Raw genomic sequence first — 12,140 nt, 5'->3', positions numbered from 1 at the left:
ATGTAGTTGCAAATCCTCTTGCAGGTAAAGTAGTTGGGAAATTAAGGAAAGGGAAGAACAACTTCATGAAGAGATTTATATTATATTATTGAATACAGTAATGTCATGGTAACTTTACAACCTTTACTTGGGAATAGACAATGGATCAAAATAGTAACTACAACATATCAGCCATTTGAACCTTGTTCCTATGATTTGCAATCTGATCTCAATATTGTTGCAGCAATGGAGTCAAACATTGATGACTGGCTTGTCCTGAGCTGGCTAATATTATGAGAACAATTCCTAAAGGAAACAAACAAGATTTACTGGTGATTTCATCTTCTTCTTCTTCCATATTCATCTCTGTATGTAGGTACAAGACTAACTAAAAAGGTTTGCCAGATATTCTTCCATTTTTTCCTCCTATACAGCATACATTCTCTTGTAGCTTTCATTATAAAGCTCTGGATCTGATACCATGGACATTGAAAAAGAACGCGACAGTGTCTCAGCTCTCCTTATATTTCTCATCCTCGACTCTTCCAACCGATGCCGTACCACACAGTAACACATGGACCCAATTGTAGTTAGCATTATCACGCCGCCTATTGCAGTTGCATAGATGGCAAGCCATCTTTCCCGAGATCCAACCACCACATAAGTAAGGGCGATGAACGCGATTGAGATGAAGAGGCAAGCTGCCCACATGAGCTTGTTTATTACAAACACCATTTGTTTCTTCGCCTTTTGTTCAATCACAACCAAGGATGTCTGGACAACCACAACAGCTATGGATATGAATAATGCAATGCTGTCAAACAAGAAGAAGACTATGAAAGCTGCCTTTTTGGCTATGTGGGCTTCCCCAAGAGAAAACCCTTTGGTTTCCTCTTCAACATATTGCCCTGGCACAGTGAAGATTGCAGCAAAAGCAACGGTAGCAATCAGGACAGCGACGACTGTTAAAGAATTTATGGCATTGTTAAGGCCACTGATGTGTAGTTTCTTCACTTTTTTTGCTATCTTTCTAACACGGAACCCAGTCTGTCGGCTCTGCTGAAGTTGGGATTCAACATCGTGCTTTATGTCACTAACGGTTTGTTTGAGTTGTTTTGCAGCACTCGGAGGCTTCCCATGATCTTTAGAATGCACAGCTCCCGCGTCCCTTAAAATAGTTGAAATCTCTCGACTTTCAAGCTTTTCTGCAATGTCAAGAGCAGTTTCTCCTGCCTTGTTAACTGCATTGATATTGATACCCTCAACAGATACTAAGCACCGAACAATCTGCCATGATAACACAATACCAGGGTGTCCTCAGTATTTATCCAGAGCAATAAAATCATACGATTCCCACACATTTTGAATGTACACCTACATTTTTCACCTTAAACTCTAAGCTAGATGAAAAAGTTATTACAAAGGAAGACAAACCTGAGCCCGTCCCTTCCTCGTTGCAGTATGGAGTGCTGTGTTTCCCTTGTTATCTTCTAAACTCAGTACCTTTGGATCTGGTTTGATTAATTCAAGCAAAATATCAACATTTTGCCCCTTCACAGCCATGTGCAAAGCAGTTTGGCCTTTCTTGTCCATCCTGAACCCAATACCGGGATCCTTGCTTAAAAGGGATTTCAGCACTTCCAAGTGACCCATTCTTGCTGCTGTGTGGAGCACCGTCTTCCCATTGTTCCGAGCTATTTTAGCAAGGTTCGAATCAATATCAAGAAGCAAGTTTACAACTTCAACATGCCCTTGACCTGCAGCAGTATGCAGGGCTGTAGAATTCGATGAATCTGTAGTCATCACTAGATTGGGGAAAACATTCAAGAGTTCCTTCAGCACTTCTGCAATTCCATTACATCCCACAAGAATATAAAAGCATCAGTACCTAAATGGATAGAGCTGACTATGTGTTTTACACCAAAATAATGAAAAGCACAAGCATACAGTTAACATAAGCTAGATAATATGAAATTCCCGAATTGAAACAGGAAAGGAAAATGGATTTAGGCAGGAAACTGACCAAGATGACCCTGCTTAGCCGCAACATGGAAGGTATCATAGCCATTGTTGGAGACAATGGAGGCGGTTTCGAGGTCTATATGTTTCAGAAATTCTGTAACAACCATGGCATGCCCATTCTCAGCAGCAACATATAGAGCTGTCTCACCCTCCTGGTTCTGCTTTGATAGTGATTCTTTTATGGCTATACCATTAAACTTGTTAAGAATTTCTATCACCTTAGCTAAATTCCCTGCTCGAGCAGCGAGATGGAGAGGCGTATCGCCTCGTTTCCCAGGTGAATCCTTCCCTCTTTTTCTCTCAACACCAAAGCTCAGCTGCCTCTCCATTGCTATCCTAAAGCTCTTTTGCCTCTCTATCAACCCTTTGAAACTCTTCTGTTTTTCCATAACCCCATTTCGAAAACTCTGCTGTTTCTCCATTGTTACACCTCTGAAACTACTCTGTTTCTCCATCATCGAACACAAATCTCCCAACAAGCCTCTGAAACTACAGACTTTTTCACTTTTCAACAACTTGAAGACCAAAAACCTTTCTCACCACAAATTCTACACTAACTCTAAATCAAGACAGCAAATTGTCTGTTTCTAAAAACTTCAACAAAAATCCCTAGGGAAAATAATGGGTTTCAGTTTAGATGAATTTAATCCAAAGAAGCAACCTTTTGAAATATAACCCAAATAAAAAACAGTACCTTTTATGCTTAGTACGATGATAAAACTTATCTCCAAACCCCGAGATAAAATTTCTTCATCCAGAACTAGAAGAAAAGACTGGAAGAATTCAGCCACTCAAAGAACCAAACTTTCAGCGCCCAAGAAAGCTCATTTCCAATGAAACCCAGAAGCGGAAATTCGAGAAAATTTATCCACAAAGATTTTGTTCTCCAATCTCCAAAAGATGGGCTAAAAACCGACCACTCAGAATCCCAGAATTGAAGAGATCAAGAACATAAAGACAAAGGCTAAATGCCTTACGCACAGACTCTCGTAAAGCTATATTCCTGTCGCTCTGTATTTGTGTTTATTAACGCAAAGATTGAAGTTCAAACAGACACTGAAAGAAATGTTTTTGGCTTTTTTTGGCTGCGCCTATAAAGATGGAGCATTAATCTCGAGTGTAACACGTATATATTGAAACAAAGATTGCAAAAGATGTATGGTTTTGACTTTTTGGTTACATTGATGATCGTAACATGCAGATTCCACTAGAAAAGAATTAATTGGTGAAAAAAAATTAATAATTATAAAAAATATATATGAGTGCGTGAATAGTGCAACATGGAAGCCGCCATGGGCGTAAACATCAAACAGTTTATATGCACTTATAAAAGCGAAGGGGGGAGAGAATGAGAGATAGAGAGAGGGAGAGAGAGAGCATATTTTGGCAATTTCCAGTCAGCAGACATGGAAAATGGAATTGTGGGGCCCACAATGTGATGAGGAGGTGCCTTTGAAGACATACCAAAACAGAGACAGGGACAATGCTGTATATAGTAAAATTACCATATAATATAATTTCACACAAAAAAAAAAAAAAAAATTAAGGTAGAAATCCTACTTGATATCATCATCATCATATGTTATACACATAATGGGTTATGCTACATGGATAAAAAAAAATGCACCATTGACGTGAAAATATAAATATATTTACTTTTTATGTATATTGAGGTCGGTAAATTCATGATAACTAATGAATAAGATTAGTTTTATTATCAATATCATATGGTGACAAATTTTGGTGAAGAATGGAGGCAATCTTAGCCAAGTCGGTCGGACTGTTATTTTGATAACCATAAGGTTCTAAGTTTGATTCTCAGTTGGAGCGATCTATTGGCCTTTTTTATTTTGAGCCAGTCAGCTATGGACAACTTAAACTGGTTTACCTCGGCTTTACCTAGTGCACAAGCTCTCAAATTGTAGTTGCGGGTTTCTCTTGTCAAACAAAAAAAAAAATTAGTGAAGAAATTTAATTCTTCTAACATTGTCCTACCAATAATACCTTATAGAGTTAATTCCGTTTTTGGTCCTAGATTTATATGTGACAATCCACTTTTAGTTCTTTTTTATTAGAACAATCACTTTTGGTCCTATTATTATTGTGACATGACTATTTTTGGTCCTTTATCAACAAATCAGTTTAAATATCGTTAAATACAATGACATTTCGGTCTTCAATTATGAATGTTTTCAACAAAATAAGGAAAAAGTGTCAAATAGGCCACTGAACTTGTCGCTTTTGTGCAATTGGGCCATTGAACTTAAAAAGTGTGCAATTCAACCATCAAACAAGCAAAATTTGTGCAATTGGACCATTTTTACAAAATAATTTAATTCAATTTGAGTTTAAAACATTTCAATATTGACTCCCAACTAGTATGGTAGAAGAAAATGTCACTCTTAATACATATATGTTAGTAATATAATTGGATTTTACCAGAAAATTTTTGTAAAAATGGTCTAATTGCACAAATTTTGCTTGTTTGATGGTTGGATTGCACACTTTTTAAGTTCAATGACCAAATTGCACAAAAACAATAAGTTCAATGGCATATTTGACACTTTTTCCAAAAAATAAACATAAAAAATATAGCGGTTCAACGTACTTTGTATAAAAAAGATTGAAATGTCTTTGTATTTAACGATATTTCAACGATTTTGTTGCTAGAGGACTAAAATTGGTCATGCCACGATAATACTAGGACCAAATGAGGATGTTCTAATAAAAAGGACTAAAAGTGGATTGTCACCTATAAATCTAGGACCAAAAATGAAATTAGCTCTACCTTATATGAATACATAATTGTACTTATACCGATTGATAATGTAAACTCTTCTGTAATTTTACATAATTACTATATTAAGTCAATAAATTTAAAACGATTATGAAACTTATTTGATGTATGCCACATTATTGGATAAAACATTTGGTAAATTTGGTCTAAGTGTTATTTTCTTGATATCATTTTTCTAATAGAAGTGTAGCAATGTTACATTTTAAAAATCATTTGTAATAATTTTTATTTCAAATGGCATGACCTACTTTGATCGGATAAAAATATATGAAATTTTTTGACATTTATTACACGTTACTAGTGTAAGCTATGTGCAATACATAAAAAAATTGTGTCCGATGCTAAAACAATATCATATTAATATTATTAAAAATTTTGAGTTCAAACAATTTTTTGCAATTTATTTAAGTGGTAAATTTTGTTTATTACAATAGAAAGTGTTTATATTTTTGTCTGTAAATCATTTTTATAAATTTAAAATTTCTTTTGTAGTTAATAACTAGTTAATTCGGCCTTAAAAAATAACTAGTTAATTCTTACTAATTAAAATATAAATTAAATTAAATGTATAAAGGTCAATCTATATTTATAATGTTTAATTTATTTTAATAAAGAATTATTTTCAATTTCAGTCCTATAAATTTTAGGTCATCCTTTATTACAATCTTTGATTATCAATTTTGTCAATATAAGTACAAAAGTTTTCAATTTCTATCAATTTTGCTCTTTCCAACCAAATCAATGTACAAAACTCATCCGAAGAGCTCATAGGCATGTCACATGCTATCTAGTTGGGCATGTACAAACATGTATTATTTAGAGGGAGATAGCTAGGTGGGTTGGCAAATTTACCCTCAAAAGTATAGTATGTACTATGTATGTGAGCTCTTCCGAAGAGAATTAATTTGATCAGAAGGACTAAATTAAAATTAATACAAAATGAAAACTATTGCACTTAAATTAATAACAATGATAGTAAGGATTGCAATTGAGAATGACCGATGACTAAAAATTCGTGAAACTAAAACTAAAAATAATTCGTTTAAAATACATTATCATAAAGGAATAAAAGTAAAAATGTGATTTACTCAGTTCACATCCTCGAACAGTGGTTACGAATTTACATCATCATCCAAAAAGTAAAGTCGTAAAGATGTGGTGGATGCATGTATATAATAACACCAATGGAAGAGATAATATAAGTTACAACGGTAAGAATATTTTTGTTTTAAAAATATATATTATAATTTTTATAGCCTAATGCATTTTAAAAATGAGTATAAGTTAGAGGAAACAATTCTTTTTGAATGACAAGAAAAATCTGTAATTACTATTCGATGGTGTGCATTGTATGTAAATCCTGCTCCGATATAAGAGCAAAATAATATAAATAACGAACCCTTTTTACTAGTCTTTTCTAGAATTTCTAATAAAAAGTACCATTGTAAGTAGGGTCACACTTGTGTAAGACCGTCTCACGGATCCCTATTCATGAGACGAGTCGGGTCGGGTCGAAACAACATTCAAATGTCATACTTACTTATATGCTCAAATATAATGTTAATCAAGAATACAATTTTTGTTACTTATAAGAGAAAAAGTACTACATTTTTCATAATAAGTACGTAATGTTGCCAAGTGCCCCTTACTTATAAGGGAAAATATAATACTTTTGAGGAAAAATGTAATACTTTTAAATCGAAATGTAAATATATTGTATTTTCCCTTAAAAGTATTACATTTAACTTTATAAGTAACAAAAATTTTATTCCTGATTAGTATTACATTTGAACATAAGTATGACATTTGTGCATGTAAGTATTACATTTGCATCTTGACCCGACTCGTCTCACGGTGAGATGGTCTCACATAAATTTTTGTCTTGCCGGTATATTGTTTAAAAACTTTTTCAATCAATATAGACAAACATAAACAGACAATTCGGATTTTTTTATTTTTATTTTTTTTGTTTTCCATTTTTCTCCTTTTTCTATTTTACTTCAATTCTCTCATCTTTAAACTAGTAAAATAAAACTATTTTTTTTATCATTCTTTAAAGAAAATAAAATATCTTACTCTTCCAACCTATTTAATTTGGATCTAATGAGAGCAATATTTCTTCTAAAACATTATAGAATAATCTCATCCGTCGATCTAGAATTGACGCAACAGTGACTTTAAACTAAAGCGAAAAAGCTGTTAAAATTTCGTAATAATTATTACTAATCAAAGTTTGAGAATGCATTCCTAATATGTTAAAGTGCAATCGACTCAAGTGAACTTTCACATATTTAATTTTAAGTTTATTCTTACTATTATTGGATGCACTTTGAAACTTTACTCAATGAACATTCGAAGTTTACAATAATTACAAAATTTGTATCGCATTTTCTTCTTTAATTTGGAGTAGTTGATCATTAGGGATATATATAGAATTTAATTTGGATCAAATAAAAAGAGGCGGCCGGGTAAAAAATGGAGAAAGATCTCTGCATTTGATCTGGTCCAGATCCATGCCCCTTGATAGGGATAAAATTCCGGTCTACGTATCCCGGCTTCCCGGGCTGTGTGCCCAATAAAGGACTCCTGATCCTTCGGATCCTCCTCCCGGCCTGATCAGGCTGGGCATCATTGCGCTCCGGGCTGTGGTATGGGCCTTTGCGGAGGTTCGAACCAGGGACCTCGCACCCGCGCATCTATCCGCTGCCAGGTTGGACCGACGGAGTGACCGGTGCATGATCGCCACGCGTCCTACATGCCGCCAGACCGGAACTCTTGCTGGAGCCACTATAAAAGGCGCATTTAATGCAGTTGGGGGGACTTTTGGCTATTTCTTCTAATACAGTAGCTAAAGAGACCGGGAACCTCCGACCCACTGTCACGTAACTCGGTCTCGCTTAGGGTATTCTTCCCTGTACCCGATCCTGTATAAGTACAGTATTCTAATCCGTATTTTGCTGTATCACCCCTGAATGAATGAAAATTAAAAAAGAAAAATTGCACTGAAATTTTGGTAATTTTTTTTAACTTTGAAGTGCACATGTTATATTACAAAGTGCATAAGTTTTATACTACAAGTGCATAAGTTTATACTACGAGTGCAAAAAGTAATATTAGTTTGAAATATTTATAAAAATGTCACTGCATTATATTTTTCCTAAACTGATATTTGAAAGTGCATAAGTATATACAATCAAATGCATATGTTTATACTACAAAGTGTAAAAAAATTTATATTACAAGTGCATAGATTTATATTACAAAGTTTAAAAAATTTTCTCCTTTTTAGAGCCATTGATCTGGACATATCAACAATTCATATCTCTCTCCATGTTTTACTTCAATACCTCTTTTCACCTGATATGGATTCTCTCTCTCTCTCTCTCTCTCTGAACCCCTCCAACGTTCCTTTCGTGATGAGAACCTTTGAACTTGTATATAAATACAAAACACATACATACATCTACATAAATGCACACAATCTCATTTTCTTGTGCACAGTGCCAAAATTTACAATTAGAATAATTTGTGTGCATTTATATTGGTTTGCAGGTTCTCATTTGATCATACATACATACATACATACATACATACATACATACATACATACATACATACATATATATATATATATATATATATATAGAAAGGTAAGTGATGATTAGTCATAAAGTAGAAGAAGAATATATGATAATATGATATGATGGAGGGGACAATGTGAATCTAAGGTTGTGCCATAAATCTTATCAGATCAGATGTGGAAGTTGGGAAGAGAACAACCGACCATCATATCATGCTTTGCTTTTCCTTTGCTTAATAATAAGATTCAGAGAATGCATTACTACTATTTTTTTTTTTTGAAAGGACATTACTACTATTATTATAATCATAATTATAATTGGGTACAAACAACAAACACATGCATACCACACATAATATACTACTATTTCTATTTCTATTTCTATTTCTATTTATGCTCATATGTTGTAGGGATGAAAGTTATAATCTTACTTAGCTTGTAATTATTTACTCATATTTGTTTTACATGAATCCAATTTACTTCGACTGGATAAATTATGTATACATTTGGAGTTATGTTGTACCATGTATATATTTGGATTGATAAATTTTTTTTTTTTTTTGTGTTTCTTAAATATTTTTAATTTGAACCTTGTTATCGAATTAAATAAAACTTAGTAATTTAATTTTTAATATATACGAATATAAAGTTATAATCAAAATTTCATCTATTTTATGAAATAAAGAGCACTAAATTGCTACACAAATTTTTTCAATATATTCTATTCTGGTGCCTCTTTTCTAAAATAGAAATTATTAAATATTTTAAGCATTTTAAGTGATTCGAAAAAGAAGAAAAGGATGTAATTTCTTTTAAAATTAATTCTTTCTTCTTATAATTTTCTATATGATGGTATTAGTGTAAGAGATATTGAAGGATTTTTTTATTTTTTATTTTTTTGGTTTCCCCTTTTCAAATTGCTACACGAAATTAGTTAACATTAACATGGAAGTCAATAGAGTTCAAAACCCAATGAATAATTAACAGTTGTTCTACTATACAAACGTACAAATGATAAAAATAATTAATTTAAATGATATTTGACTTTGACGTTAAGTCCATAAAACAAAAATAAAACATGTTTTTAGTGAATAACGGAGTTAATATTTAACCAACGCCGGTAGTCAACGGTCAACTTTGACAATTGAGCATTGAATTTAATTCTACTTCCCTTTCTTATATGGCAAATGACCTCACCTTTTTTTTTTTAAATTAATTAATTAATTTTTTTTCATTAACTTTAACTTACATACAAGAAAGATTTTGGTGTTTCAATTCTCATGCCAACATGGCAACATGTCAAAAAAAAAAATATAATGAAAGATGTGCTCGAATGGGTGGAGTATGATTTTTGCACCATATATATAAGGTCACTATGTGCTTGATTCTTGCCAATATTCTCTCCATCAAACTTGTTGCACATAGTTTTCTAAATGTGGATTATCTCTCATGTGTAGTTTGTGAACTATTACATAGGAGCATAGTTACCTAATACTAGTTATTACACATGAACGAGATTTACCTAATGCACACTCTCAAAAAATGATTGTTGTTTCCCTTGTTACCAAAAAAGAAAAAAAAAAAAAAAGAGATTGAAGGAAGATTTTGAAAGAAAACACTTTTTTTTTTGCATTAATTTTTATATGCTACTATGCTAGTAGAAAGATTGGTGAATTTTTGTAATATTATATTATTATTTTTCATTTAAAATGATGTCATATACTTTTTTTTGAAACAAAATGATGTCATATACTACTAAATTAAATAATCACCAATATGTTGCAGCTGTTTTATCATAACAGTTGAAATAATTTTTATATAAATAAATAAATAAATGCCAATATTACTTAAAATAATCTACAATTATGTTATATACTGCTTTCACAAAATATCTTTAATTTATTTGGATACATTAATTAATTTTAAATTATGTTTTATGTGGTCTAACAACAATTATTGGATCAAGTGGTCAACTAGCTAGCAAGCGAATTAAATCTTTAAATTCTATGGACCAAACTATATGTTTTTACTAATTACTAGTGCCTAGCTTCCCTTTCTCTTTTCTCTCCGCATACGACTTTTTGTCATTTTATTATTTATTATTAATAACATTCTATGCCATTTCTCTTTTGTAGTAGGCAATATCATTTTTTGAATTGATGGCATGATGTTAGATTTGACTTTCAAAACCTCCCTCCAACAAAAACAAGTCACAATAAAATTGTATTGATGAAAAACTAAAGTAATTTCGTATAATAATTAATTAATTAATTAATAATATTTTTAATTGAGTTCTTGATAAATCTTTGAGTACAATAATTGTCTATAGTTAAAATAGCATAATAAAAATACAAAGTAAATGTAAAAAATGAGACCCGAATATAATATGAAGAACTACTATTTATACATGTATCTTTTGATCTTGAAATATTAAAAGTTTATTAGACATGCACAATTATTAAGTCACTAAAATCAAGATGATGTCTTGTCTTCTGTGTTGGGAAGTCATTCAAGTTAACCTAGCCTTCTTTCCTTAGCTCTTTTTTTTTTTCCTTAGCTTTTTTTTTAAGATCATTACAGCTTATATTGTCCGCATGTTAATGAGATCATAGAACGTGAAATCTTCTCTACTTCACATTTCTATTCCTGCGGCACTCATATGTGGCTAAAAATGGAGCTTCTTGTTGGCTGGTTTGCTATATAAACATCGATCATTAGTGGGAAACAACACACCAAGAATCTCTTCCTCCTCTTTAATTCTTTCGTCTCTTTGTCTGAGTAAAGTCAGATTCACCTGCGCTATAACTAGTGTAAACTAAGCGTAATAAGCATGTGTAGTCTGTCAGAAGTGTGCCGGGATTCTTGACTGCATCGTCATCGGGTAAATAACACTTTGAAGGTAGTGTTCCAGGAACACAACACAGACTTCTTACATTAGCTTTCTTCTCCAGTTCTGCATTCGAATTTCTAGCTTCGCTTCGACATTATATTGTTCTAACACCTTTTTACCAACATTATGTGCTTGTGACAATGATGATTCTAATGTGTACGTAATAATTGCGCTTCACATATATCAAAAGAAAAATCGTCATTTTAATCCCTTAATTATATTAAAATAGTCAACTCAGTTCTTTAATTATACATGTGACCTCATTTTAGTTTCTAAATTGTTTGTTTGGTGGTCATTTTAGTTTTTTCACCTCAAATATCTATTTAAATTAACGGTGATGAAATGATAAATATGTAAATTCATCAATTTCCTTCCAAAGCACACATTAAATAAGTAAAAAAAAAGAATAGATTTAAAGTCAAAAGTATAGCATCAGGTAATAACTTTGTTTTCACTGTAAATTCATTTAAATACTTCTTAACGAATAAAAATAATCTTATAACTAAACGTTTTCAAAATGATTAAGCTAATTAAAGAAGCTAAGAAAAAACTAATAATAAAGTGAATAAAATGTAGGGTCACACTTGTGTGATACCGTCTCACATATCCTTATTTGTGAGACGGGTCGGGTCGGGTCGAAGCACCATGCAAATGTCACACTTATATGTGCAACTGTTATACTTATATGCTCAAATATAATACTAATTGGTACAATTTTTGTTACTTATAAGAGAAAAAGTGTTACATTTTCCATAATAAGTAATGTTGACAATTTTTCCTTACTTATAAGGGAAAATATAATACTTTTGAGGAAAAATGTAATACTTTTAAATCGAAATGTAAAAGTATTATATTTTCCCTTAAAAGTATTA

The 12,140-nt window shown here is 32.0% G+C and overlaps 2 protein-coding genes across 4 annotated transcripts in view; both read right to left on the bottom strand.

Moving 5' to 3' along the window:
* Positions 1 to 12,140, bottom strand: part of LOC116031004 (putative pre-16S rRNA nuclease) — a 518,904-nt gene that overhangs the window by 276,654 nt on the left and 230,110 nt on the right. The window lies entirely within an intron of this gene.
* On the bottom strand, positions 63 to 3,224 carry LOC116030978 (ankyrin repeat-containing protein At5g02620-like). Of its 2 annotated transcripts, XM_031273389.1 has the most exons (4): positions 2,696 to 3,224; positions 2,003 to 2,610; positions 1,414 to 1,823; positions 63 to 1,266 (listed from the first exon to the last, which is right to left on the bottom strand). In XM_031273389.1, exons 2-4 carry the CDS (start codon positions 2,457 to 2,459, stop codon positions 406 to 408), a joined length of 1,728 nt encoding a protein of 575 aa, XP_031129249.1. In that variant the 5' UTR covers positions 2,460 to 2,610; positions 2,696 to 3,224; the 3' UTR covers positions 63 to 405. The 2 variants fall into 2 exon arrangements, with proteins under 2 accessions (XP_031129249.1, XP_031129248.1); XM_031273388.1 differs by having other exon boundaries at positions 2,003 to 3,224.

Source organism: Ipomoea triloba, chromosome 9, assembly GCF_003576645.1.
Source record: "Ipomoea triloba cultivar NCNSP0323 chromosome 9, ASM357664v1".
In the NCBI taxonomy this organism is placed as follows: Eukaryota; Viridiplantae; Streptophyta; class Magnoliopsida; order Solanales; family Convolvulaceae; genus Ipomoea; species Ipomoea triloba.
The sequence above is the reverse complement of the archived record's forward strand: the minus strand, read 5'-3'. Positions and strand labels throughout refer to the sequence as shown.

Coding starts and splice junctions, on each gene's coding strand:
- LOC116030978 (XM_031273388.1), bottom strand. CDS start 2,459: ATGATGGAGAAACAGAGTAGTTTCAGAGGTGTAACAATGGAGAAACAG. Junction 1,824..2,002: donor GGCTAAGCAGGGTCATCTTG/GTCAGTTTCCTG, acceptor ATGGAATTGCAG/AAGTGCTGAAGGAACTCTTG. Junction 1,267..1,413: donor CGAGGAAGGGACGGGCTCAG/GTTTGTCTTCCT, acceptor TTATCATGGCAG/ATTGTTCGGTGCTTAGTATC.